The sequence below is a fragment of the Neolamprologus brichardi genome, chromosome 23 (assembly GCF_056152115.1).
Source record: "Neolamprologus brichardi isolate AB-2024 chromosome 23, ASM5615211v1, whole genome shotgun sequence".
Classification (NCBI taxonomy): domain Eukaryota; kingdom Metazoa; phylum Chordata; class Actinopteri; order Cichliformes; family Cichlidae; genus Neolamprologus; species Neolamprologus brichardi.
In genome coordinates this window covers 13369524-13397015 of record NC_142125.1, presented here as the reverse complement: position 1 = coordinate 13397015, position 27492 = coordinate 13369524, and the positions used below count along the sequence as shown (strand labels likewise).

At 39.0% G+C, this 27492-nt stretch overlaps 1 protein-coding gene across 2 annotated transcripts in view; it reads left to right on the top strand.

Moving 5' to 3' along the window:
• Nucleotides 1-27492, top strand: part of rab6ba (RAB6B, member RAS oncogene family a) — a 68433-nt gene that overhangs the window by 5276 nt on the left and 35665 nt on the right. For both annotated transcript variants that reach the window (XM_006790427.3, XM_035907481.2), the window contains exon 2: nucleotides 25534-25592. In XM_006790427.3, coding sequence (XP_006790490.2) covers nucleotides 25534-25592 — 59 coding nt within the window. The remainder of the gene's footprint in view (nucleotides 1-25533; nucleotides 25593-27492) is intronic.

Here is a 27492-nt window from a genome sequence, read left to right as displayed (position 1 = left end):
GTTCCAGCCTGAGTGCAATCAACCAAGTATTTGTTAGAACACCTCAGATTACTGATCTGCATTTATTGGGCTATGAGTATTGTGCCTTAGGCGTGTTTTCACAGGAGCAATACTACATGGTACTTTGTAAAAGCCAATTGTTTGGAGCTAATCCCCTGGCTGAATGCTTCATTTCACCCCAGACAAACAGATGGGAATATATTTGGAAGACACATCCTCTTGGCCGCCATAAGCTTTTGCTCACTGAATCAAAATGCCATCTTCTACCCTTTGCTGCACAGAGATTACTACTGTACAAACCAGCGCTGGCTTCAAAATACTCCTGAATCACCGGACCGACATGCTCCAAAGTAGGGCTCAGTTAGTTGTCTAATGCATCAATCAGTATGTCTCGAGGAAACAGCTTTCTGAGCAAATGAAACTCTGGGGTTAGGCTCACAACAGACTGCTGTACACCAGCCAACAATTTCTCACTTTCAGGTTCTGAAACCACAAACCGTGTATTTCACACGTGTCAATAACATACAGCTTGTTGTGCATACTCTGCACAATGACAAGCAGAAGGTAGTGCAAAAAAGTCTGTAGCAAGAACAGGCAAGTCAAACCACTGTAATGTTTTTTTTAGCTTTATTGCCTGTGGCTCAGTTTTGGCTCCTGTTCTTGGTTTGATGGCTTCTATTTGCACCAATTTCATGGTATTTTTAAATATTTATTATTTCTGATTTTGTGTACCTTTAACACTCAACCACTTGACCTTAATGTGAACAAATGGGGAATTTCATTAACCAATTTCTTAATTATTCTATGCAGGAATACTTTTCTAATGCCTCTTTTGGTGTTTATCCTATCTATACTTTTTCCTTTATCCATGATATGATATTCTAAAAGTGTTCTTATAAGAACATTTTCTTCTAAAATGTTTCTTATGTCATTCCTTTCAACATTTTTAGTAAATTTAGTAAAGAACATGAACTATATGAGCAAATGACATTTATTTTGTACATCCTTCTCTGTTGCTTCTTTCAATAGTGCACATTTGAGTGAATTATGTGTTACAGTCTGCTGATATCATTTTAACACAAAAATATAAATCAGCTGCTGACTCTGTGGTGCTTTTTTTCAACAACAGACTACATTCAAGTCATCATAGTCACGCTGTTTTTCATCCTTTGTTGTTGCCATGCTTCAATTTCAAAGTAAATCTGAATAAACATCTGGTTTGTAGATGTTTGAATATTTTTAAAAAATTTGAGTGAGCAAATGTAGTGATTAGAATTGCACTAATGATGTGAAAAAAACGTATGTTACACAACTTTTCATTGTCCTCGCCATAAAATTGGTACCATTCCTGCAAAAAAACTTGAAAATCTATGGAAGCAGACAGAGACATTTATGGTAGGAAAGATTTTTACTGTATGCCATAAATACTATAAAGGTAAAATATGCAAGAGGCTCATTCTTGTCAGGAGTATAGAGAATATAAAACATTTGAATGTAAATGGTAGCCATGCAGTAAATGGCCTCAGAGCTGATTCAAACGTTGGCAAATCCGGGTTTCATACATTTATCAGCTGATGGGAAATGCTCGCTTTGTGAATCAGAGGAGGTGGTAGATGAAATATGTGGAGAATGTGTGTGCTTTTAGCGTGGGTCGACTTGTTTGTTGTATTCCTGTCGTCACAAATGTTCCAGCTCCTTAAAACTTTATGTAACACCTTTGCAAACACAAATAATCTATATTTATCCGGCTTTAGCACCGTAATTTCAAGCTGCAAAATACCCCTGCCGGTCTAATAGTAGGAATAGTTAATCTATTGAATTTTCAGTGGTGGGAGTGAAGTTGACTCATGGGAAAACTAAATAAATAAATGAAAGAAAACACCTACAGGTGATTAAAAGTAACTTCCCTGTTCAGAAATCTTCACTTCTGAGTAGTTATAGCTCACTCTGCTTTCTGCACTGCAGTGCTTTGAGTTTAAAATAGAGCTCCAGAAGAAAGGAAGGTGCCAGTCACCTTCTTAAAATCAATATTTCAATATACTTAGAAATGACAGGCTTGCTTAGTTTTTACTGATTCTATAAACCAGTGTCAAATTTCATATTCCCATTTGACCTGTTACTGGGGCTGTGTGATAATTTGTTGAGCATCTGAAAGAAAGTAAGTTTAAAAATGTAAAATTCATAGATACCAGAGATCATCTTCTGACTTATAGATTTCTACAAACATGGAGCATTGCTACAACTTTAGAATTGAATGGAGCCAGAAAACTGTGGCTCTGTTTTGGGGGCTTAGTGAAGATAAAGACAATAAAACTGAAACGATGGAGGTTACATTGTGTTCAGTCAAAAATCTTACTGAGTTCTAGATGAACAGAGACAAACCCACCTTCTGCAAAAACAACACCTGAGACCAGATGATCCACATTAGTTTGTTTTGAAAGATAATTTGATGCTTCATCTACAAACATGTTTCATTAGTATTGCAAAAGTCATTCCTAGACAACTTTAAATCCACTGCCATCTCCAAAGTTAGTCAAAACAATCTTTCACGTTGTGCAAGAGTGTGTAAGACTAGACGGCCTCAAGTGAGTGATGGGTAGAACAGAACAGGCGAGGTCCCGCTGGGTTTGATTTAACTCATCTCCTTTGAGATTCACTAATTTGACTAAAACTGTCATTAACTAAAAGAATGTAAAGGATAAATACAGCTTTAAATCTCTGGAGTCTTTAAATGTAAAGAGGAGCTGCTGTTTTGGGATTTCAGCCTCTCCCACCGCCTCCTATTCTAAAAGTGAATCATTAAAAATGAGTAGCTGGAGACTGAGCTTGTAGCGTTTTCTATGATTGAGGAACTGCAGATTGGCTGTTCAACACTGGCATTTTGTCTAGTCTTCATTCCCTGAGTAGCATCTGTGTTTGCTGTAGTATCTGCCAATCTACCTCCATCTAAAGATAGCTGCTCTTCTTTCATTTCACATCTAATTGCATCTTCCCAGAAAGTGCTCTTCTCTTACGGATTGAGGGAAATGACTCCCTGATAGCTTTGATCTGCTATTGATCGGTTCAGCTGGCCATTAATAGTCTAAGTTAGTCCCTTTATCTGTGGCTTTAGGGCAACAATGCAGACTGTTATTTTTTTATATTCCAAGCAGCTGGGCCTCATTACCTGTTTTAGGCTTTCATTCTGGTGATAACCATGACGGAGGGCATATGGTTTTATGTGGTTCTTCTGTCTCACTCGTATAGCACCTTCAGGGAATTTCTTCATATGTGGCACAAATGCTCACTCAAGAATGAACTGGCTAGATTTTCAAAAGAAGACATGTTCCCTTAGAAAAAATGTTTATGGACATGACTCAGGAATTCATACACAAATGACCAAATTTATAGGATAAAATGAGAAAGTGATGGCACTCTGTATCCAAATATATATTCTCTCACCATATTGTCAGGGCTCTGTGTGCAGGCAGGTGGAAATGTGGATCCAAATGCAGGACTCCAAGACAAAATGTAACTCAAAACCACAGCTTTTATTGGGTTGAGGAAAACACAGGGCTAATATACACAGGGTGGTAATCAGGGAATGGGTAACAGGAGGGAGACACAGCTGGGAGAAATTGGGGATAACGAGACAGGAGGAGCAAAGCTGGAAACACTGATATAAGACACAATCCTTCAAAATAAAACAGGAAACAATACATAAGGACGCAGACTAGGAAACACAGACTTAACACGGGCAGAACTAAAAATAAACCAGAATAAGCTGGAACATAGAACATCATCCTCAAATAGATCAAGAAGATAACAAAAAAATACAAAATCAAACCAAAACATGAAAACTTCATATACTGGGTCAAAACTGACAACCCTGAAATGGATAAGCAGAAAAGAATGGATGGCTGGATGGACGGATAATGAAAAAAGATAGAAAACCACTTTGACAAAGTGAAACTGAACCACATTCTTGTATTTATATTAAAAACACTGCAAGAAATTATATATATATAAAAAAAACCAACAACAAAATAATAGTGGCTGCCATTGCTACACCTCAACCTCCCAGTAGATGCATCTGTGGTAACAATTTAAAAATCCTAGGTGAGCTTCTTGAGTTATCACATTCACAAACTTGGGTGTTTGTGCTGTCTGCCCGCCTGGCAGGGTGACGACAATACAACATTTTACTTTTACTGCTGGATACAATTGAGGCAGAATTTCTCCTAAAATAATCTTCTTGCATTTTTCTCTGACCTTTACTAGAGTGAGACAGAGTTCATTTAGCCAGCACGGGACAACTTTAATGTATCGTTTTTATGTTCCACAAAAACACTTCTCTGGCCATTAGTCTACGCCATGACTGAGAAGTAGAGATGGAAATTGTAATGATGTCAAGCATTTTTTTAGAAACTGAGATGTGACACTAATCTTTGGTGCCTATCTATCAAATCCCTTCATCCATGTGAACTACGCCTTGAATGACCAACACACCTTTCCAAGTTGCATGGACCTGACTGAAATTTACATTTCATTTCATGTGCTTGCTGTCTTTTCTGTGCTGAAACTCTTCAATCTGTGACTTCCACTCTATCTGAAAATATTTTAAGTTTTTGCACTCTTCCTGGACCAACCATCGTCTGCCCATAGACTTCTACACAACCCTAAGGAGAGGTGCCCCTGGTGACCATGGTAAAAAAAAAGAAAAGAGGCAGGTCTCATTTTTCAGACCCACCTTTATACTGACGATGATGCAAGTGCTGTTTTTGCCGCTCAGACATTGTTCACCTTGCCTAACCAGCATTGTCTTAAGTGCTTATGTCTGCTGCAACACATTTGTAAGTGCATACCATAATGTTTCAAAAAGAATAATAAAAATAATTAGGGGTCTGATATTATGTTGATAGCTGTTTTTTGTGTTCCAAACTGTAATTTTAATGTTTGTCTAAGTGTTTTCAGTTCTGCAGTGGTTGGTTTGCAGTCAGAGAATACCAAGCAGAGCAATGGTAGCTCTGTGTACAGTACTTATGCTGCACAGCTGAGCGGGTGTGTTCTCACAGGCCCATGGGAAAAGCACCGCCTCACTTATTCACTCTGCCCAGAATAAAACAAATGTGTGTGCTGCCCATGCAGTGATGTAAAGAAAGTGTCTGATTCAGTTCACCCTCTTAGTGTGTGAGGGGAAGATTTAGGATGTATCTGACGACACACTTTTACAAAGATAAAGCGGCGGGCGTGGGTGCTGCTCTTCTACAAATCTAACGTCTTACCCTGTTGTATTAGAGATCAAGTTTAACAAGGATCCAGGAACATTTGAAAGTGCCTGACATTATTCAGGCAGAGAAGCTGTTTTCAGACTGTTCTCTCTAAATTGTGTGTCTTAGAGACAGATTGGGTTCTTGCTTAATGTGAGATCTTTTGAAGGAGAAAGGCAGAGAATCCCATTTCAACTTAATCCCAGTTGCTCAAACAGAACGGCTCGGTGAATAAAATTCCCGCTGTGGAGGAAGGCTGTCATTTACCCGGCATGGGGTGTGACACTTGACTGAGTTCAGCAGGTCTCCATCGGTGTTTACCCTTTCTCCAGCATCCCAGATGAGTCCTCATCATGGGGCTGAATGCATCCTGCTGAAGCTTTCATTTGACCTGCGCTAAAGGGATGCAAGGTGTGGTGGGTTTTTTTTCCCTCTTTGACTAATGGGGTTTTTAAACCTTTTTATCAATTCTAGAATAACAAATGTTTTCAAGCACTGATTAATATAGTAGATGTGACTGCAGGAATATATTGTCTCATTGAGATGCCAGTGTGAGCAACATGCAGAAGGTCCTGCAGGGATTTATAGAGTGGAGGCAAGCTGAACATTCATCACTGCAGTTTAACATAGTAGGGAGCATTAAATCTAACTCAGCGGGCAAAGAAATGAATCACTGCAAGACAACTTGCAGAGGAAGGCAATGCAGAAACCCAGCCCTAAAAAAATCGTAAAAACCCCCAAAAAACCCAAACAGTAAAACTGACATAAATGGGTGTGGAGAGGATCAGAAAAGCAGGACACGAGGAACACAAAAAAGGTGAAAAGCAAACCTTTAATGAGTTGTTGCAAATGTCAAAAAATACAGGCAGGGAACAAACAGACATCCAAATGTGAACACAGGAAGCCAGGGAATGAATCAGCAAAAAACACCGGGGAGATTAGACCAACAACAATGTCAAAATAGGGACCCAAAAACTTAAATGTTACAAAAAACAGGAAGAAAGAACTCAAAAAAATCATAATCATCTCCCAAAGCTTCTAGGGAGTTTGGGTCTAGTGTTTAGGTCTAGTGTTGACGAGCTGAACAGATAGCCATAATCTTCTTTTTTAACTAAGTTTTGTAATTTGTCTATAGCAGGTGTCGCAACCTTTACTACCAAATAAGCCATTTTTGAGCAATTTTTGCTTAAAAAGTCTGTATGGAGCTACAAAGCATATTTGAGTCTTATAATGACGGTAACACAGACTGCTGAGTAAAACTGGTTCCAGCCAGTTTACAGAAAGGTGTAAGTAATTAAAATATTCCAAGCAGTGTTTTTATGATTATTTGGTACCTATCTTTGCATATTAGCTACAGTATTACTATGTGTTGTTGTATTTATCCTTTATCTTTCTCCCTTTCCACATCCCTCTGCAGAACTCACTTTGTCTTTCTGTTCATGGACAGGAAGCTGTCTTCAGACCTAGTTTCAAGTCTTTTCTCTCTCTCTGTCTCTCTCTCTCTGTTTTTTTTTTCTTTTTTTTTTTTTTGCAAAGGCAATCCTTGATCTGAAACACACTGGCTTCAATGCTTGTTTTGTTTCTACTGCAGGTAAATCTGACTCGAATTTCATAGCCTGTGATTAGCCCTGAGTCAGCATTTCTTTGCTGTGCTCAGTTTTCAAATATCAAAGCTACATTTTGTTACAAACTGCTGGTTCTGAGCCAGCAAAAAAAGCTGTGTCCTACATTCTTTAACCCCTGCGTACCACTTTGACCTCATTTCACTTTTACATTTGCAATTAATTGCGATAAAAATTTGAACGAATGACTTCTAAATGATCATTAATTAAATACAAATATGACAAACAAGCATCACTACCCTTGATGTTGGATCTGTTTTTGGTAATTCACTGGAGAAAACTTAAGAAAGTGCATTTTTGGTTCACTTGAAAGCTTTATGAGTGGAGGAGGCTGATCAAAACAAGTGCTTTTGGTTTCTTACATTTGGATACCAGGCTCATCTTCAAGCTGTCATTCCTTCTGTGTCAAAACTAGTTTTTAATATATTCAGAATCAGGTAATTTTAAAGGAGTCAGGTGGGTCTTTTCACGTTTGCTTAATTTAATACGGAATTACCCGTTTGGACATTTGCCAGAGTCAGGGAAAGGAGCTTTAAACACTAAGTGTGTTCCTGATTGTATTACTTGTCTTGGAAAACATATAGAATGTCGAGTATAGAATAATTTATTCCAGGTGATAAAAACAGCTGCATATTTCATTGTCAGGACATCAAATGATGTTAAAACATCTGCACTTTGGCCAGTATGAGCTAAATATATTCCCGTTTTCCTCGTACTTCCATTAACAGGTGGTGATATGGACACCTGGGTAATGAAAATGCGGTATGTGATAATTAAGAGTATGCAAACAGTTGGATCAGTGGCAGCTCATGGTTAAAAATGTGTTTGGGGTGGGGCGCAATTTGGTGTGACGAGTCAGATAATAAAGCATCTTACAGGTGAGAGAAAAAAGCAAGAAACAGTTTAACACTTCTTAAATTTTTTACAATTAAAAAAAAGAAAAAGAAAATTCGCAACAGATTCTGGCAGGCACATTTAATTTTTTGTTTGTGGTGGATTTTTTTCCTTGCAATATTTTTATGGGGGCGGCACCATAGCGCCCTCTTTTGACAGTCTGCCACCGGTTTAAATCCTCACAGTCAATTTTATTCATCATAGTCTACTCTAAAATGTTTGCACAATGCAGAACATGTCACACATCTTTATGATTTTTGACTATATTTATATTCATATGAAGCCTTGTTAAGCCTTGCAACCAGTTTGAAGGAACATTTTCTTACGTGCGATCAGAGAAAGTGCCCACTGCTGACGATTAGGAAGAATGCAGATTTAAGGCTCTTCCTCATTGGCTTCAATCTTTATACCTTTAAGTTATGTCCATCTTTTATTACATCTGCTATAGTTCTTATCTAACAAGTTGACCAGAAATTTGGGTGTGTTTCTGATTTCCCAACAACCACACGTCATGCTGATCATTTAACTGCAGATGTTACCCCCATTGAGAGGCGAGCCTTTCAGTTTAGAATGAGATTCATCCTTGATATATAACATAAGTAGGACTTTTTAAAAATGATGTAGTGAACCAAGTTTCACTAGAGATGTGTGAATGACTGGAAATGAAAGCAGTGTCCTGGTTTTCTGACAGGATACGGGGTAAAACAGTTTCATTTCTGCAGCCTCCAGCTGCTCTCTGCCTTCTGAGAATGAAATCTAATTTAATCATTAAAACGTCCTGTTGGTCTTTCTGAAGCCCTCTGGCCGCAAACAGCAGAAATATGACTTCTGTGTTCTTTCCCAAGGCAATCACAAACACCAAAGAGTTATATACCTCCAAGCTGGTGTCACACCTAGGTGGACACGGGATTGTGTTATTGCTGTGTATGTAGCCGTATTGTTGTTGTTGCTGTTGCTTTTAGTAAAGTCAAATGCCTCATTAGGCTGCATAGGAGCTGAAATGGCTTTCTGAGTGCTTTGTGTGTGCACGGGAGACTCAGCCTTTGAGTCTGAAAGCATCTTCATCCATTATTCAGAGGTATTGGTAAATGGATGTCCCGTCCATAGTCCCTTTTTTTTCTGCAGGTGTAGTTCATGTGACAGGCATTGTAGAAATAATCAATACTGCACAGATTCCTGAGACTGCCACAGTGCCGATCTGTGATCTCAAAATAATGATGTAGCTTCAGAGAATCCTGTTTGAAACAACCAGCTTTCTTCTGATTGGCTGCCTCGTATAAACAGAAACAAATCAGAAGAGAATTGGCTTAAAGGGGGAGTGGCCTTAAAGTGGCTTGTTTCAGATGGAAGATGAGCTGCTTTGCGACACCTAAAGTTGACCAGTATAGATATATGACAATATACATTTAAATCACTGTATCATTGTCAAGCTTAAAGGCTCCCTTTTACTCCTAAGTGAAGAAAACAAGATAATAAACATGCTGTAGAAAAATTGTATAACTATATTTTAAATTTAAGTGGTTAAGAAGAATGCTAACTAAATGTGGAAAACTAAAATAAAATATCAAAAAAATATCCACAGTACAAATTCAAAAAAACCTTTAAATGTAAACAAACATAACCTCATATATTCACTCAGCCGTGGTTCACTTAAAAGAATAAATAAATGAATATTTATTGCAAAGGGCAGTACTATCACAGTGAAGTGAGCAGTGAGGTTCGTCCATGGATGCGTTGTGGTAGCTGTTTGTCTCTCTCTCTCTACACTCTGCACCTGGAAAAAGCCGTCAGAGGGAAATGTTAGTGGCTATGGAGTTGGTGACGACGATTAGTTAGTTCAATCAGCTGCTTAAATCTGACATTTTTGCAGTTGTGATGTCACTGCGTTTCCTTGTTGCAATGCATGGTACAGTAGTCTGGAAGTGAAAAGTCTTGCATTGTGTGCGCTCTAAAGGAAAGCATCGGTTCAGGTGTTAAAAAAGATTCACAGCACCTTCCATTTATTGAATTTATTGCTTTTGACATAGGGCTGTTCAATATAACGATATATATCGGATGACGATATAAAAACGTCTATTGTTTCCTATTACGCTATTGTTTAATAAACTGTTTACAGCAATATTTTTTCATTGTTTTGATGGTCACTGTAGTGGCTTTATTAATTTCTTAAAGTTCTCTCTTTCTCTTATATTTAATATAACCACACTACGGACAGACAAGCGCCTGTTTTTACGTGTTGTCGTTAGCAACAATGACGGTAAAACCATCACGTCTCCACTGTCCGCTTGTTTGTTTTCCACGTAAACCTTTCAGTATAAAGCTAAGATCCTGTTGAGACTTTTCAAAATAAACTGAATCACATGAAAGAGCATGCAGAGTATTTACGGATGAGAAGCAAAAAAGAGCCGTCAGGTGCTAAAACATAAACCTTAGAATCAAACGTTAGAGCAAGCTTTTCCCCGCAGCACGCCGTGTAACAAATACAAAGAAAACGGCGGACGTTACAACCTATGGCTAAAAATGTATAGTTTCATGCATTCGTTAAAACACTCGACTCCAGGTACAGGACGCCCAGCTGGAAAAACTTCACACAAGTCGACTTGCCTGAGATTCACAGAATTTACAGAAAATAAAAATTTTTTGTGATTTATATCGTTGTCACGACGATAAATGTCTTATATCAGGATATGAGATTTTGGTCATATCGCACAGCCCTATTTTGACAGTTTACAGTCGGTCTTTAAATCTCCCAAATCTCTTCACACTACCATATTCCCTGGACCCTCTTTGTAACAGTGTCCTTGTCTTTTGAGTCTCGGTCTGTGTCCGTTGGGGTGTCGTGTTCGCTAAAGCTGTCCCCTGAGTTTTCATTAGCATTCTCTTTTGTCATTTTCTTTTGTCGCTCACACTCGTACATGTAATATGTGTACCGGTGTGTACGGCGACAGTAGCCCAAACAGCAGCATAAGTGGCTGCTCCACCAACGCTGTGTGCGTCAACCTAATCCGAGTTGGCTCCAAATCTATTCCAACAACACGATTGGTTCTGTTCAGGGCTATTCTCATTGTTGTTGGCTTTTCGTGTCATCTGTCAAAACAGGGAATATAGGTTCTGTCGACTTTATATTGAACCTATCTCATATTTCTATAGGAGAAAAGTTATTTTGCGATAACATCATGATGGTTTTATCACCCAAAGCCTAGTACAGGTCCTATAAGGACTGACTCATGCCAGGCAGTTCCAACAGATTACAAGAATAAAAATATGCAACTGGAAATGGTGGATTTGTTAAGAAGAAATAAGCTTAACCCAACCTACCCTTCTTTGCTTGTGATGGGCAGTTGACAGGCTTTATCGACTCCAGCGTATTCGGACCAGATGTGTGTTTGCTTGGTGCATAATTCCACCTGTGTGATGATGAAGCAGAGTCCCACATTTTGCTCGAGGCATTTTCATGTCTAGTGGCTTAGTCTTGGGATTTACCAGTATGAAAAATGTACAGTGTGAACTTTTACTTCAGTTCATCCAGGCACACAAAAACCTTACATGGCATTAGGTGACGTAAACTGCATGTGATGCTAATGAGAGCAGAATGTGAACTTGGAATTTGTGATTATTTTCACACACAGGTAGTTTGTGATTGTTGGCTGTTAATATAATTTTACCAGCATGAAACTGAAAAGTTTTAGACAGAAACATTTTTGGCTTCTCAATTGGTAGCAGTTTCTTTTGATTTGTTAATATGCATATCATTTGTTAACTTAGACTGTTGGAAAATCATTTGGAGGCCATCTGCTCTTTGGCATCCTCTCGCTGGGTTCTGGGTACCGGCTGCTGTGACTATGAATAAACAAGTGCACAGATGCAGGAGTCAGTATCTCTCCCACAGGTCTGTATCTCCTCCAGATCTTTCTGTTCTCCTTTCCCTGTGAGGACAACCACAAATAGCCACATATTCTTCTCAGCTACCTCATTCATTGATAAATTTTGGATATCTGCCCATCTCCTGTGGGTTGAGCACTCATCTCAGTGTCGTGCAAAAGAATGACACGCACTGCATTATTTTTAGCCGTCTCCTACAAGTGGGAACCAGGCCCATGTAAAAAGCACTGCTCTGCTCTGATTGGCTGCCAAGACCTGGAGGGTATTCCATGATGCCTGCCGCAGAGTGACCAGCAGTGGTTTTACCTGCCGACTTGGCACACAGCTTCAGGGCTGAATGGACAAGTTAGTGTATTATTCAGCTTGACAGAGATCAGCAGGAAGAGGCTGTTGGAAGTTTATTGTAGTTTTATCTCTGCATGTGTGTTCGTTGTCCACTTTTGTGTGCATCTGTTTTCATCTCCTCAAAAAACCCTTGAGTTATTGGCTATGCCATCAATTTTCTTTGGAATACAGTCATTGGGGAAAAAACTTTTCACAGCACTCTTTGCACTTCTGTGAAAAACTAAGTACACTCTTACTGGTTCCATGGGAATTATGAGGGCAAGTAGCAACATGGGGTCGCTAAACAAATGCACTTGAATAACTGATTATCAGCAACAGTGAACAACTCTATAAAGGCAGAGGTTTGGCTGTTTGCTGGTCTGGAGTATTCAGGTATGAGCAAATTCATACCACTGTCGCACCATCCAATGCTCAGAGAAACTGCAAAAGCCAAGTGGATGGGTGATGATTTAGCATTGTTTTGTAGCTGCAGGACCCGAACACCTTGCAGTCACCGAGGTAACCACGAACTCCTCTGTATAACAAAGTATTTAGAGTCAGATGTGAGGCCATCTGTCTGACAGTTAGTACTTTGTTGAAATTGGGTCTTGCAACAGGACAACAGTCCCAAGCACAGCAGCAAAACTACAGCTGATTGGCCGAAAAAGAAAGGAATCACACTGTTGCAATGAACCAGTCCAAGTCCCGACCTTAACCTGACTGAAATGACCTTAAAGAGAGCTGCATATAAGTGAATGCCAAATGCAAACTTGACTGAACTGAAGCCACGCTGTTAAGAAGGGTGGGCCAAAATTCCTCCACAGCAATGTGAGAGACTGATAAAGTCAGGGAGAAAACCAGTACTTCAAGTTGTTGCTGCTAAAGATGGCAGTAACTTGTATCGTGGGGAGCATTTTGTTTTTTGCAGGATTGCACAACTCCTGTGAAAATTTCACTTTTCACATGACCCTTTTTTTTTTTAAAGACAAAGGGACTCTTTTCACAATCTTTGTAAGTTTGCCACCACCACAGGGTCTTTAAAATAAAACAATAAAGACGTGAAAGGGATGCAGACTCTCGGCTTTAACTCAAGGAATTTAACAAAAGTAATGGATTACCTGTTTAGGAATTATAGCAATGTTTTTACATACATTTTTAAAGGCACAGAAGTAATTTTATGGGATGATATTTATGTTATAACGTTCACGGAGCAAAAACATAATCCAAGCAAATAATTTCATTTCATAGGTGCAGTTAAATTCAACAACCGTGTGCGTAGGCAGTGACAGAAACAGTTTTAAACCATATTTGTTTGCAATTTGAAAACGTTTGCTGAAATAATTATTAAGTTTGCCCCTTGGTGAGCTAGTTATGAAAACTGGGCTGCTCATTTGACACCCCTGTATCAAGTACTGCAACAGTAATAGGTTTATTAAGAACATTTTGTGCAGCCATATTTTGCACTAACAACATTAAAACCCCTTAGATTCACAGAAATAATATAAACTTTGCAGAAGAGTATTTTTAGTTTGAATTAAAAGTCTCAAGCTTTTCTAAATTAAGTAATTTATGTCAGTCTCTGCCATTAAAAAGCAATTGTGCACATGCATACTACACATGTAATATTACAATACTGGTATAAAAAAAAAAAAGGAAAGAAAAAAAGGGGGCAGCATGGTGGTTAGCATTGTTGCCTCACAGCAAGACGGTCCTGAGTTCAATTCCACTATCAGGCCCATCTTTCTGCGTGGAGTTTGCATGTTCTCTTCATGTTTGCGTGGGTTCTCTCCAGGTACATTTCCACTGAGTATAGTCCTCTTAAATGGATTCCTTTTTCTACTATATTCATCACACATTAGTTTTTCTTGTCACTGACTGTATGTGTAGAGAGGAGCGAGTCTGTAACCAACTCGTTTTATGGATGCATGGTTCACAAATAGCAGAACCTAGTGTGAGCCTGACCGTGCGGGGCCTTTAACGTGCCATAAATTTCATTTTGAGCTCTTAAGAGACGCCTTGATGAGCTGCGTGCTGACTGGGCTCAGCGGTGTCCGGGTGATAAAAGTGCAGGTTGTGCCGCAGCAGGTGCCCGGGCCTTTCGGTTAATTGGCTGTCATTTTGCTAACTCGCTGTGCAAACTCTTTGAAGCATCACTCCAAGTAGAGACTTCATTAAAATTCTATTTTACCCTTTATTTAGAGGTGACTGTAGAATTATTGGCTTACTCTGTGTATTTATATGTTAACAACAGGAATGAGTCTATTTGATGTTAAAGGGGACCTAATATTTTCATTCCAGCTCTGTATTTTTATTCTTAGACTCTACTAGAGTAGTGTTGAATGATTCACACTTCACATTTATCACAGTGATTTATATTTTCCTTCAGTGGGCCTTGGTGGAGTTCAGACTTCATCTGAAACCAGCCATTTCAATTACTTCTCCTTGGTAAAAGAAGGCTTGAAAAGCAGGTAGCTGGGTCTTTAATTACTGAGATGACTATATTCGGAATCTCCTCCTTTTTTGTAAGATTATATAAAGCTAAGACTAGAAACTTTATTTCAAATTTTAGCCATGTTTAATATTGACATCCGCTACTGAAAAAGTTTATCTGAATAAACAGTATTCAGATAAACAAATGCATTGTGCAATAAAAATAAAAGTTATCAGCTGGTTGTAGTGCAAGTGCAGGTCGAACTGATGAGTGGAATTGATATGCAGGCGGACCAATAATACCAAGGAATTGAGTTACTGACAACTGGTTCTCTACAAGAATCGGTTCACAATCCCTAGTCATGACGTTAGAAAGCTGGCTGTAAGCTCAACAGATTTCACAAACCAATTAATGTTGCTTCATAGTGCACCAGCCCTCTGACCTCTTCTCACATTCAACCTGGAACCTCTCAGTTCGTCTGCTGACGAATGCTTGTTTTAGGGTTGAGTGGGGGTAGTCTGTCTGCAGAGAGTTTTTGTTGTCAGTGGAGGCAGTGTATACAATATTTGGTACAATACACTGCAGCCAATGGCAGAGAAGTGTGTTCTAACATACAAAAAGCTAAAGTGAAATCGAGTGCTAAAAACAATGACAAGTGTCCACTGCAGCCACTGTTTGTAGTTTCCATGTAGTATTTTTGGTCTTTTATGGTTTTTCCATGTGTTTTTCCATTTCCCGGTGAACTCCCTCCCTATTCCGACTCATTTGTCAACAAATAAGCAATTGACCGACATACATCATCCACATCCAGTAATGTGCAGTTGTGATTTTGAAGTACTAAACAGTTGCAGGTTTGTGGTATGTGAAGACTCCTTTCCATTCACTGTGCAAATGGAAAACACGTATGCAGATGGACACATTTGTGGGACCATTGCGCTTCATCCTCAGGCCTTGGTTCATCTCAATGTGACGTAGTATAAGAAAAGCCAGCCAAAGATGTAGCCCGAGACTCCCAGGACAACAAAAGCCAAGCAATGACACAATCAAGACAATCTGGACTTTCCACTATTTTCCAATTTCTGTTTCTAATGCATACACCACAAATAAACAACAAAACCTCATGGGACTTGATGAGTCAGGCAGTGAAATTTGCCCCATTAGTGATATTGGTTACTATTCCACCTTTAGCCTATGACGATAATGCTGTGTGAATTGCAGTTGATCAACTGTTTCCTCAGTAGGATTTTTATCAGAAGTTTAATCATTTACAAATGTAATACAAGTGACATTTTCTGTATTTGCATCATAACTAAAACACAATAATTCAATGACTTGACATTTTCAAGTCAAAGACTCGTGGAAAATAAAAAAGGGGGATGAAGGAAATCTGTTTTTTGCATGTTAATCTACAAGTTTGGAAATTTTAGAAAACAATGTTAAAAAGAAAAACATTTTTTGACAGGTTTTCTCCACCTTTCTTGCATTTTTTGGTGTTAAAATGCAAGCATACAGTAATATTAAGTCACTCAAACATTCAGTTAGACAAAGAAAATTTGTTTTGGAAGAACTGACAGAAGAAGATTGTGTAAATAATTGAGTTAAATTGTAGTTTAAAATTGATGAATGACAACTGTAATTAATGACATTTACCAAAATAGTCATTTTAGCCAACATAGTTTATCACTTGAGGGGTTAAAAAAGGATAATAAAAAAACAAACTCATTCTCGGGTCATAACCAATGGTTTCAATAATGTTTTTGAGCAAACACACCTCCTTTGGTCAAATGTAATTGGTTAGATTCTGTGTGTTTCTATGCAGATATGTTTCTAGAGATGAAGTGTCATGAAACAGTCACCTCGGTTGGTGCTGTCATATGACTGCAGGTTTAAATAGAAGAGGATGTCATCGAGTTCACATACAATGCTGCACGACAACGTTAAAGATTTAAAATGTCTTATGTAACCTCATGATTTTGTCCTCTCTAACCCCTGCTGCTGCTATGTAACAGAAGAATGAGCCGTCTATAATTACCACATCCATTTGAATAAAGTGTTCACGGCCAATTGAAAATGACAATAGAAATAACAATTGTTCCCAAACACTGCTGCGTAATGTAGGCTTGCAGCAAAACCAAGTAAAATGAATAATTTGACATCTTTTTCATACAATGAAGCAGCCGTCTCTCCACAGTCCTCACAGGCCATAATAAAGGCAACACAAAGAAGGACATTAGCATCATTTCAAGACCTCTCTTTTGAGTCCGGCAGCAGATCGGGACCTGAGTGAGCTGCTCTTAAAATGAGCCCACTGGGTCTTTATTAACAGGTTCAGGTCTGCTGGTGAGAGCCACATGGAGACGGTTTGGGTGAATGAGGCTGCTGCTGTCAGAGCTATGTGTTGTAAATAGTGGGCCATTTGCACAAGAGCAACTTGCACTCTCCATCTACTTCAATTAGAGTGTGAGGGTAATCAATAGGCTCCAGACACTGAAGAAAGAGCTTTGCTGAATAGCCTAAATGTCAAGATGAGCCATTTGCACAGTCGGCCTGGAGTTTGAGGGAGATTTCATCAAACTATCAAAGTGGATGATAGCAGTAAAAGTGGCCTCATTGCCTTCACACAGGGACTATCCTGTTTGCTATGTAGTATTATCAGGGCATCGTGTACTTTTACACAGCTAGACAAACTTCTCCAGCCCATCTGGTGGGAATCGAAGGTGTTTGTGAGCCAGCTGAGAGACATCATCTTTATGGAATGTCCTTTATGCGCCCATGAGTCTCCTTCCAGTTGGACATGCCCAAAACACAGGTGATGTCCTGGCCTGAACCATCTCAGTTCCTTTTGATGTGGAGCACTGGAAGCTCTGTAGCCGACAGACTTGGAGGTCCCAAAATGTATTTCTGTCACTTTGTGTGTGGCTTCAAACCACCACTCCGATGCAGCCAAAGGAATCACGTCATCTGGAAAAAGCAGAAATGGGATCCTGAGATCGCCAAATCTAACACTTTTTTTTGTTGCACCTAGAAACTTTGTCCTTAAAAATTTGGACATGTGAAAAAAGTTCAATCCTGGTGTCCAACATCCAATAGAAATGAGTCTGACTTAGCTTTGCCAGCAATGCAAGCATTCATCAGTTTTAGCACTTTTTTTAAACCTGTTGAGTTTCATTTCACAAAGACTAACTAGGATTGTAACAGGTGATACATTTTACATCTAGACTTAAGATGTACATAAGAATTTATCTATATCAGAAATAGGGATGGGTATCGTTTAGGTTTTATCCGATACCGGTGCCAAACCGGTACTTTTGAAACGGTGCCGCTGCTTAAACGGTGCTCAAACCGGTGCTTAAAGAATGGAAAAAACACTAACTTTGTCCAAAAACCTCTCATGTTTAACTGTTTTCCACTTTTTCTTTGGTCATTTTAGCCTTTTTGGCCAGGGTGAAAGGAGTATCTGCCATCAAACAAGAAGACAGCTGCATGTAGCTATGATGATGTTTGCTAGTTCACCTTACATGCATTAATGTAATAATGTGGTTAGCCTACTCAACGTAAATTACACACGAACAACATTAAGCTACTCACGCAGAGAAGAACGGCTGCTGCTGCCATCATCATCATCCGTCATCATTTCTGCTACACTGGCAGGGCTAGGGGCCAGGACTCTACTCTTCGGGTTTTTGGGGGATGTTGCTAACTCCGGGTCCGATAACAGGCAACCCACCAGCAGTAGATGTGCACAGTGTGAGGTCTCGCAGCAAGCTATCAAATACGGCGCATTTCTCGGCTTTTAAGAAAAACGCTATGCGTCGCCAGGTGTTTCATCAGATTCGAGGTGTTACCTCCTTTGCACAGTATCACCTTAAAACACTTGTTGCAGGATGCTGAGTTTGCATCTTTTGCTGTGAAGTACAGCCAGACTTTTGACCGCTTCGCCTTGGGCATTTTTAATCTGTAGCTCTGCTCTAAAAGAACGTACGTACCTGGGCCCGCCTACTATCCTCGAAAACGTAAAATGATTGGCTAGAATCTAAAGTGTATGACATCTCAGGAAAAAAAAAGCACCGAAATAAAGCACCGAAATGTGCGCTGCTTTTCGGTCTGGTTACTACCGTTTATGAAAGAACCGGTGCCATCATGGCACCGGATACCGATACCCATCCCTAATCAGAAAGCAGTTTTATCACTAGCTTAAGTATAAAAGCATGAAAAAAGTAACAGTATACAACTCTGAGTAGAAAATGTATATCTTGTGGAAGAATTCAGCACAACATAAAGATTAGGTTACTTGGGGAAACTCAAGAAAAGTACAATGATAAGAATAAAAAAATTACAGAGACGGTAAATAGTTGAGCTGGGACGTTGGTGCTTAATAAGGCAATCAGGGTAGTTTTTATGTCCTCATTCCTGTTTCCCATACACCAGAGAGTTGCAGGAACACTGTATTTATTATGAATGATCTTTAATGTCATTGTCCTTGGTACTATCAACAATACTAACTAGGTACAGAACTAGAACATAAACATCCCAAAATACAAAAGGATTTTGGTGTCTGGGTCCATGACGGGTACAATGAAATCCAGCTGGGCTTTCTCTTAGGACAAATAATGAATTAATCATAAAATAAATGTAAAGTCGCAGCATCAGCAGATGAGAAAAACAGCAGCATTATACACGATTTGGCCAGAGTGAAGTGTCTGTCTTTATTTCTGTTTGTAGTGACGTGTCAGAGTATTTCTGACTCATGTTTAAGCAACAGCCCTGAAAATGATCCCACTTTTTAATCGCTACCAGTCTCGGTCATGGTGGCCCGTTAATAACTAGACTTATTAATTAATAAACAAACACTGGAAATGACCCATAATTTAACATAACATATCAGATATTGCCCTCAGAAAAGTGGCTGTTACTTAGAAACATCAGATCAAAACATTTGAAGCAAATATACATGAAATTAGATAAGTTTAAGTATAGGTATAAGTAACGGAATACAAAACTTGTATAAAATAAAGGTAAATGCAGTTATTTAAGGACATTGTTTGCATTTGCATTGGTAGTATATTCTTTATTTTTGTGGAACAGTCTAATTCTAAAGGCTAGGCCTGTTCTAACCCTGCACGTCTCTGTAACGCCGCCCCCTGGTGTATTTTTGGCTTGTAGTCGAGCGGTTTAAATTGCAGTTGAACTTTTTATTTCATGTTGTCCTTCATTTTGAAATTTAATAAGCTACAGTTTCTCTCTGTGATCCCTCTGTGCCACGAGAACGCACCTCTATTAGAACCTGAATGAAAAGAGGTTATTGCTGTTATCGCTGCTGCAGCTTTGGGAGCGGCTTTTTTTTACATTTGTATGTCTGACTAGAGCTAATCAGGCGAATCCCATCATAATCTCTAAAATGGTGTTAATAGCAAAAAAGGATGAAATGATTATGAGGAGGAAATGCTCAGAAATGCAGAGCTAATTCTGAAATGTAATCAAAAATCTGCCTTGTTAATCATTTCTTTTTAGCCTAACAGAAGATCCACTAAATTACTGCAGCCGTGAGCGTAACTAAGCTTCCTGTTTCCCTGGTAATTAAATTCACACAAACAGACCTGCAGTTACATCTGAAGATACTGACAAAAAATTAACTAACGCTAAGTGCAGCCTTTTCAGAGGGGGAGAGGGCTGTAGGAGGGATTGGGAAGTATTTTTCTTTGCTTGACATCCTGTTTATGAGAATGAGTGTCCATCATTATGCTGCTGCCTCCAGGACAAATTAAACTGGGATGTGATGAATGTTCCCTCTGTGGGAACAAAGATGAAGAAGAAGTGTCTGTTCAGATTTACTTGAGTCAGAGGAAGAAATAAGGACGTGCTGTCTGTCCCTGAGTTTTGAAAGCAGTGACTGAGAGGCTCACAAAGTGCTGTCTCATGCTGCTCAGCGGTGGCTCAGGATGAGTCAGCAGCGAGGATGCTGGATCAAACTCAGTGTCCTAATGTTTTTCTCCCTCTGATAAGCGTTCATGTGAAGGCTTCAAATGCACAGGGCAGAAATGGCGACTGAAAACTGTGTACCATGTTATGAGATAAGTGACATTCTTTTCCTCCTTTCTCATCTCTCCGTTTGTACATCACTACTTCCTCTCCTCGCGTTTTAGTCCCTTCCACAGGTGCGAGCAGAGGAGCCAAGGAGAGAGGAATCGAGGCAACGGCATTTTAAAGTGATGTCAATTAAATATGACATTTGGCACAACTGCATGATAAGTTGGGCTTCATGGCCTAAGTACATCTGTATTTTATGATGTCAGGCTCAAGAGCGCTCATTGCTTTTTTTATATTCAGGGCTACTTTTAATTGGCAGTTTGCCATCCTGTGACAGGACAGCATGGTTTGAAAGGAGCTTGTGGAATACCCACAAGCTCAAATCTAATGTTTTGTGTTTCTTGATGCACATTTCCCACAGTTATTGTTTATATTTATCAATTAAATTAATAATTTGTACTTTAAAAAGACAGAAGATGGAGGTTTTCCAGTGTTATTTCTAACTAGGATATTAATGTAAAAGACTTTACCTGGTTACGTTTAAACATTAAAACTACTGTGGCTACCTGACTGCCTCACTTTAGGCTATTGTCCTACACACTGATGTTTGTATTCTAACTAGGACACACAAGATCTTCTTTTACTATTTAAGTATGATAGCAAAGCTGAAAATCAGCTAAAAAGCATTTCACTGTGATCTCCACAGTGATCATACTGGAAACGCTGGTGGTGGCTGGAAGGGTGCAACGTGCTCAACGTGCTAGCTGTTGAAGACCAGGCTGTGGATGCAGGGCTGAGGTCATTATGTACTCGCCTCTAACATCATTCTGTGTTAGTAGCGTAATGAAGTTGTTTCTATCCCGGACGCAGTTTTTCCACTTTACCGTCGCGCTCTTGTCTTTTCATGAAATTTCAAAAGTCTGTATTTCCACTTCTCACAACTTTGCTTGACCTTTTTCCTTCTCCCTGCACACAAACTGTAATCAGCTGATCGTTACGCAAGCGCACAGGAATAACATGGGACATCTGACACTTTATTTCTGTCCTCAGCTCATGTAGATATTTGAAGACCTTTGTAACACAACTTATGACATAAATGTAGCCACGAATGTTGAATTTAATGCAGCAAGGCATCACATAACTGCGTCACAGCGTTACCGGTATGTGATCATAGTAACCCCTTATTATAATTTGATATAAATGAAAATAACGAGTTGTTTAAAGAGTTCTCCTCCCTCCCTGGTTGGTATGTTCCAGCTGTGTGCCACGCCTCTATTATACCCGAAGGAACAGTAAATGACTGTAAATGATCGACCTGTTCATCCTTGATTATAACTCCTCTAACAACCTCCTCCATCCTCCAAATGCATTTTAGGACTGAAGCATCCTTTAGTGTGGCACAGAGACGTGGCTTTCCAGGTCACGGGCAGGAAAGAGGACTGAGAGAAATGAGAAAAATCTGTTGTTTCCCTTTTTCTGGTCTGTGTGTCAGTTTTCTTCGCTTCAGCGGATTTCATCCATTCGTCATCTTCATCTTTCAGAAGTCTAGACACGGTGGTGTCATCTTCTCCAAATATAAAAATCTGTCCAGTAGTTTTGAGTCTACCCCAAGGTGCCCTCCCAGTTCTCACTTTGTTAATTACTTTCTTTTCGGTTTTGTCATTATTCTTATTTTTGTCTCTTTTTCACCTCTGTTCTCCTTCCTCTTGCCTATAATCCGGGAATCAATCACAATGAGCCATGTTGAAGGATGTCTCGATTCCTAATATTCATCAGGAATATCTCTTCCACTAATCCTTATTATGGTCGCAGGGGAGCTGGAGCCTATCCCAGCTATCATACGGCAAGAGGCAGGGTACACCCTGGCCAGATCACCAGTCTGTCGCAGGGCTAACACAGAGAGACAGACAACCATGGTGGATTGAAGTAGGACCTTCTTGCTGTGAGGCAACAGTGCTAACTGCTGCTCCACCGGGCTGGGTGGTTCCTAATTATAATGCTTAAAAACTAGCATTATTACTGACTAACATTCCAAGATTTTAAAATTTTACTTGTAAAGCATTAAATAACCCTGCTCAGTACTATGCCAGTGTGTCTGGGTGTGGGATTTGTGAAGAGGCTTCGCTGGTTATTCCAAGGTCTTGGCCACCAAACAAACATAAACACAATGGTAGCGTCTTGCCTTGACACTCTTTTGTTGAAAGCCAATGAGTATTTGATATGTGGAAATGTTTTTATGTTTATTATCTTGGTTTCCTATTATTTGCCCTGCCATCACCCTTCATAGTCTTTGACTTCATATTGTACAGTGGACTAGATGAGTCATGATGGTGTTTTAATTACCCAATAAAGCATGACTGAATTAGCAGAGCTTGTTAAATTAGATGGTATCTTAAGTAAGTTAGATGATATATTGATAAATTAGCATGAGATCATTAGCATAATCAGTAGCTACGCTGTAGATCCTGCCTTGCAGATAAGGAGACCAAGTGAGGGCACAGACACATGCAATTAGTCTGCCTAATTAAAACTCTCTCTGCAAACAATTGCAACTGGGTGCCCATTTGATGAACTGTGAATATAAGACAGATTATGTTTACTGAGCGAGCTGGTGCATTTATTTCTCATGAACCTGGCAGGGCAGCAGCAAAAAATCTTGTTGCATAGCTTCACTGAGGGTATACAGCATATAGATGAGCAGCTATGAGGTTACAGATGAGCAGTTTAATAAGATTAAGTGGTGGACCTCAAAAATTTAGCCAAGCCATGCAATTGTTCTGAAAGAGGAAACTATCCATACAAACTGTTTTTGTAGCAGCCAATAAACAAGTTTAATTCTGCAGTGCTGGTAGACATTTTAACCCGGGAGTGTATGGATACTGACTCAGTGTTGGAGCCTCTAGTGGACATAAGTGGGACTGCAGTTTTTCTTACTTTGATGTCTTCATCTGCTTGTTTATCTCTGGTTACTATCTGTCTTTATTCATAACCTGTGGATCTGAGTGTTGTGAGGCCACGCTAATAGCCATTTGCCCCCACACACTTTGTTAAATGTCAGGTTTATTTATACAGTTATATTTTATACTCTTTGATATTGCACCATCCACAGTCTGCAACACACTTGCGGACCAGTGGCTTTTCAGACTGAACCGTAGTGCATATCACTGTATGAGTGAGATGGTATGAGCTGGCTCTTTACCATCTGCACTGCTGCTAAATGCATATAAGAAGGGGGGCGTGATTGATTCCTGTCGGCTTTTGCTTTTCTCCATTCTCCATCATTAATAAACCCATTGAGGGAAAACAAAATTGGAAAACCATTTGTGCTATTTATCAATAAGTCAGTCATTTCTAACCAGCCTTCTTTTGTGGACCTCAAAATATGACTTATGATCCTAAAATGATGAATGAATTATTGAAGAGATTTGAAATGAGTTTTTCATCCATTTATCAGCACATAACATGAAACAAACATCAGACCTGTCAGACCCATTCAGGGACATGTAGAACATCTTTAATGCCATTCATGAAGTCATTCATGCTACAAAAGAAATGTAGGGCAGACATTTTTAGTAAACACTGTTATTGTACATTATTTTAAACATGTGATGAAGATGTTTAGGGATACTTTGGTGTAAAAGAGACATAGGTCTTTGTAATAACAATCGCTGATAATGGAAGCTTTTATTGAGTTCAGTTCCTTTGAAATAGCTATGGATGATTATTAAGTTATAAGTGATGCTCATACTACTGACAGAGGTAAGCAGGTGGATCACAACACTGTGGACCTGCAGTACATGGTTTGTTTTGTGTTTTGTTTACTCTTGCTTTCTTTAACTGTAAGTTAGGGACTAAAACTATTCTGTTAGATTTTGCAGCTACAGGACACGTTGTGATGATAGGCATATTTGACTACCAGGGGCCTCAAACTTGTTTTATTTTGTATCCAAAGCCCATTTTTATCTCAGGTGGACCAGATCAGTAAAATTATACCCTAAAAATCATTCTTTAAAACCAAAGAAATGCAAGTACAGTTTTATTGAATCATCTGTTTGAAACACGGATTATGAACAATTGGAGTGCAGTGCCAGCCTGTCCCAGGTGGACCCAACCCTTCACCATATGACAGCCGGGATAGACTCCAGCCTACATTTTTAGATTCTCATTTTTATTGAAAAACTGAACATATTAATGATTTCACTGCAATTTTCAAGCTTTGCAAAGTGGAACAGATTGGACCCTTTGAGGAGCCGGTCCTTAAACCTTCTCTGTAAGAAGGTTGAGACTCGATATTATATTATGTAAAGTGTCATAGCTGATGAAATGACAATTGCATTCTCATTAGATTACATTACAAAGCACACTATGTTTTAAACTGTATAAGGTATTTGTTATTAAAAGAACTAAAGCCATTTTATTAACAGCTGATATTTATTCTCTGGCAAAAATCCAGAAAATTGGATATTGATCATTTAACATTCACTTTGATTGACTGTAGCTAGGAAACATAATCAAGCAGCTTTACAGTTATTATCACTTTTTGATTGGTTGCACGAAAATGCATGAAATCAGAGATTGAAAAGCATCAACACAAAACAAACCAGTCTTCTCTAACCCCATGTTCCCTGCTTCATCAGAGAAACAGGTTTTTCTGCACTTTATAAAGCAGGAAAGTTGGAGTTTATGAATCTGCTTGTTGGCCGTGCCGATGGCAGATGTTTTTAAATGTCAGTAAAACTCATTGAAGCCTCAGATAATGGCACTGTGGATGACTTTTCATCCAGGTTTCCTATCATTTTATAGCAATTTCCTTGTATCTCATCTCCCCGTTCCCCTGACTTTGTACATCAGATGGGAGGTATATGTGTTGGGGAACACATAAATTCTAGTAGCAGCAGCACTGTAATTATATTCACACCCGATGCCCCTGCTGACCTCCTGGTCACCCCAAACACACACTAATGAGTTCCCTGGGCAGTCGTGACAGCCATGGTAGAAACCACAACTACTGATACTGCTGTTACACTTGCTGAGAGCCTGAATGCTGGGACACAAAGCCCCTCATCTGTCATTTAATGCATTCTGTCTTTTTCTTGTCTTGCAGTTGGAAAGACGTCTTTGATCACACGGTTCATGTATGACAGCTTTGACAACACATATCAGGTAGGTGCTGCAAGCACAGGCTGAATAGTTTGGCTCTAATAATTATCCTGATGGATCAGTGACACTGGGCTGCAGGCATTTCCTTTGGTGAAACTTAAACCGGGGCGTAAAGATAAGTTGAAGACAGAAACCTAGAACAAATAAGGCCTAAGTAAATTAGATACTGGGATAATAATGAAGGAAATTAATACACAGCAAATACAAATTCTTCTCTTTGTGTAAAATAAGGAAATTATGGCCATCAGGGATTTTAAAAAGACACCTTTGAACTGAAGATCAAGAGCTCTTTGAATCCCTGTAAGCAGCCTAATCTCACTCGACATCCTAAAAGCAAAATAGTACTTTTGCAGCTACAACACTTCCAGAGCTCTTTGTGAGCATCTGCAAAGCACCCTTAAATAAAACCTGCAGCTTTATTGCTTTATAAACAAAAAGTATCTACTTACATAGTAATAAAAACAGAATTAAAAATAAATCTCGCAAAACTATTCTGTCCGCCCTCTCTGATAGTTTAAGAGGGAGTCTTGCTGCTCGCTAAGGTTCTTTTATGGGGGAGTTTACAGTATTATGAGCCTGAGTAATATATGGAAAATATATGGAAAAACTAAATCTGATTATCTGAAGAAAACCTGACTACGTCACGACAAGACAGACGAAGAGGAAGACTTTTTTGTTTGGCTAAACGTGAAGTAAGAAATGCACCTTGATTTATTGCTGAATAGTGTTGATCATATACATTATTAGCATTATTGTTTTGAAGCATGACTTTGCATATATGTAAAAAACAAAGCTTTGCATTTCATGTGAACTTCAGGTCATTTTCTAAGACAAACCGTTTCCATCAGGTATAAAATTAGCCTGCAGACTCTGCAGAGCTCCAGCAAAGTTAATAATGTTCTGCCTCTAAAACTGGAGACCTGCGGCTTTGATCCCACAGGCATGTGTTAATCTGCCACTGCCTTTAAATTATCTACAGCAGCCTCTAAAGAATTCCTCAGTACCTGATATAACCTTCTTCCACACTACTTCCATCTACCTATACTTTTTTGTCCTACAAATTCAAATAATTTGACACACAGAAGAATGTTGTTGCTTAAATGTTACAAAAACAAAGGACCAAAAATGCCATTTTCTGGGTAGTTTTCTGCCAAACATGGATCTCAAAGGCAGTCACCATTTCAAATCCTCCAGCCTGATAAGGTTTTCTCTCTATTATTGTAGGGTCTTTACCTTGCAATGTAAGGTAAAGACCTAGAGGCAGCGTTTGCTGTGATTTAAGACAATATAAATAAAATTGAATTCAATTCAATAAAAATTTTCTCGACTAACAGCAAAAACAGGAAACACAAATCCCAGAGAAGTACAATTTAACGGGAAATCCAGACAACTGAACACGAGGAAATAAATTAGAGGGGCAAAATAAATTGACAAAGGAAAGGACAAGCTAATATATATACACTCACCTTATTGGGTAATCAGTCCTGTATCAGTGGAGACAGTAAAGATGATTACAAAGGCCAGAAGATACAGATAGAGTTACAAAAAAAGAGTTAATTTCGAAAAATAAAGCAGGAAGACAAAGGCAATAAACTATAAAAGCAATCAGTAAGGTAAACTCAAGCATAATAAACTATCACCATGAAACAACATGCAGTCACTCGAACTTCTGAAATACACTCGTGGACCTGATCAGCCAGTGGTACGAAAGCTACATCCATTATTCACTGGGATGGACATTGGAATATCAGTTCAGTTCAACTTAATTTTATTCATATAGCACTAATTCACAACAGCCACCTCAAGGTACTTTATATTGTAATGTTAAACCCTACCATATTAAAAAGAAATCAGCTTTGGAACATATGAAAAAAAGGAAATGTATTTGACTCTAAGCAGGCCA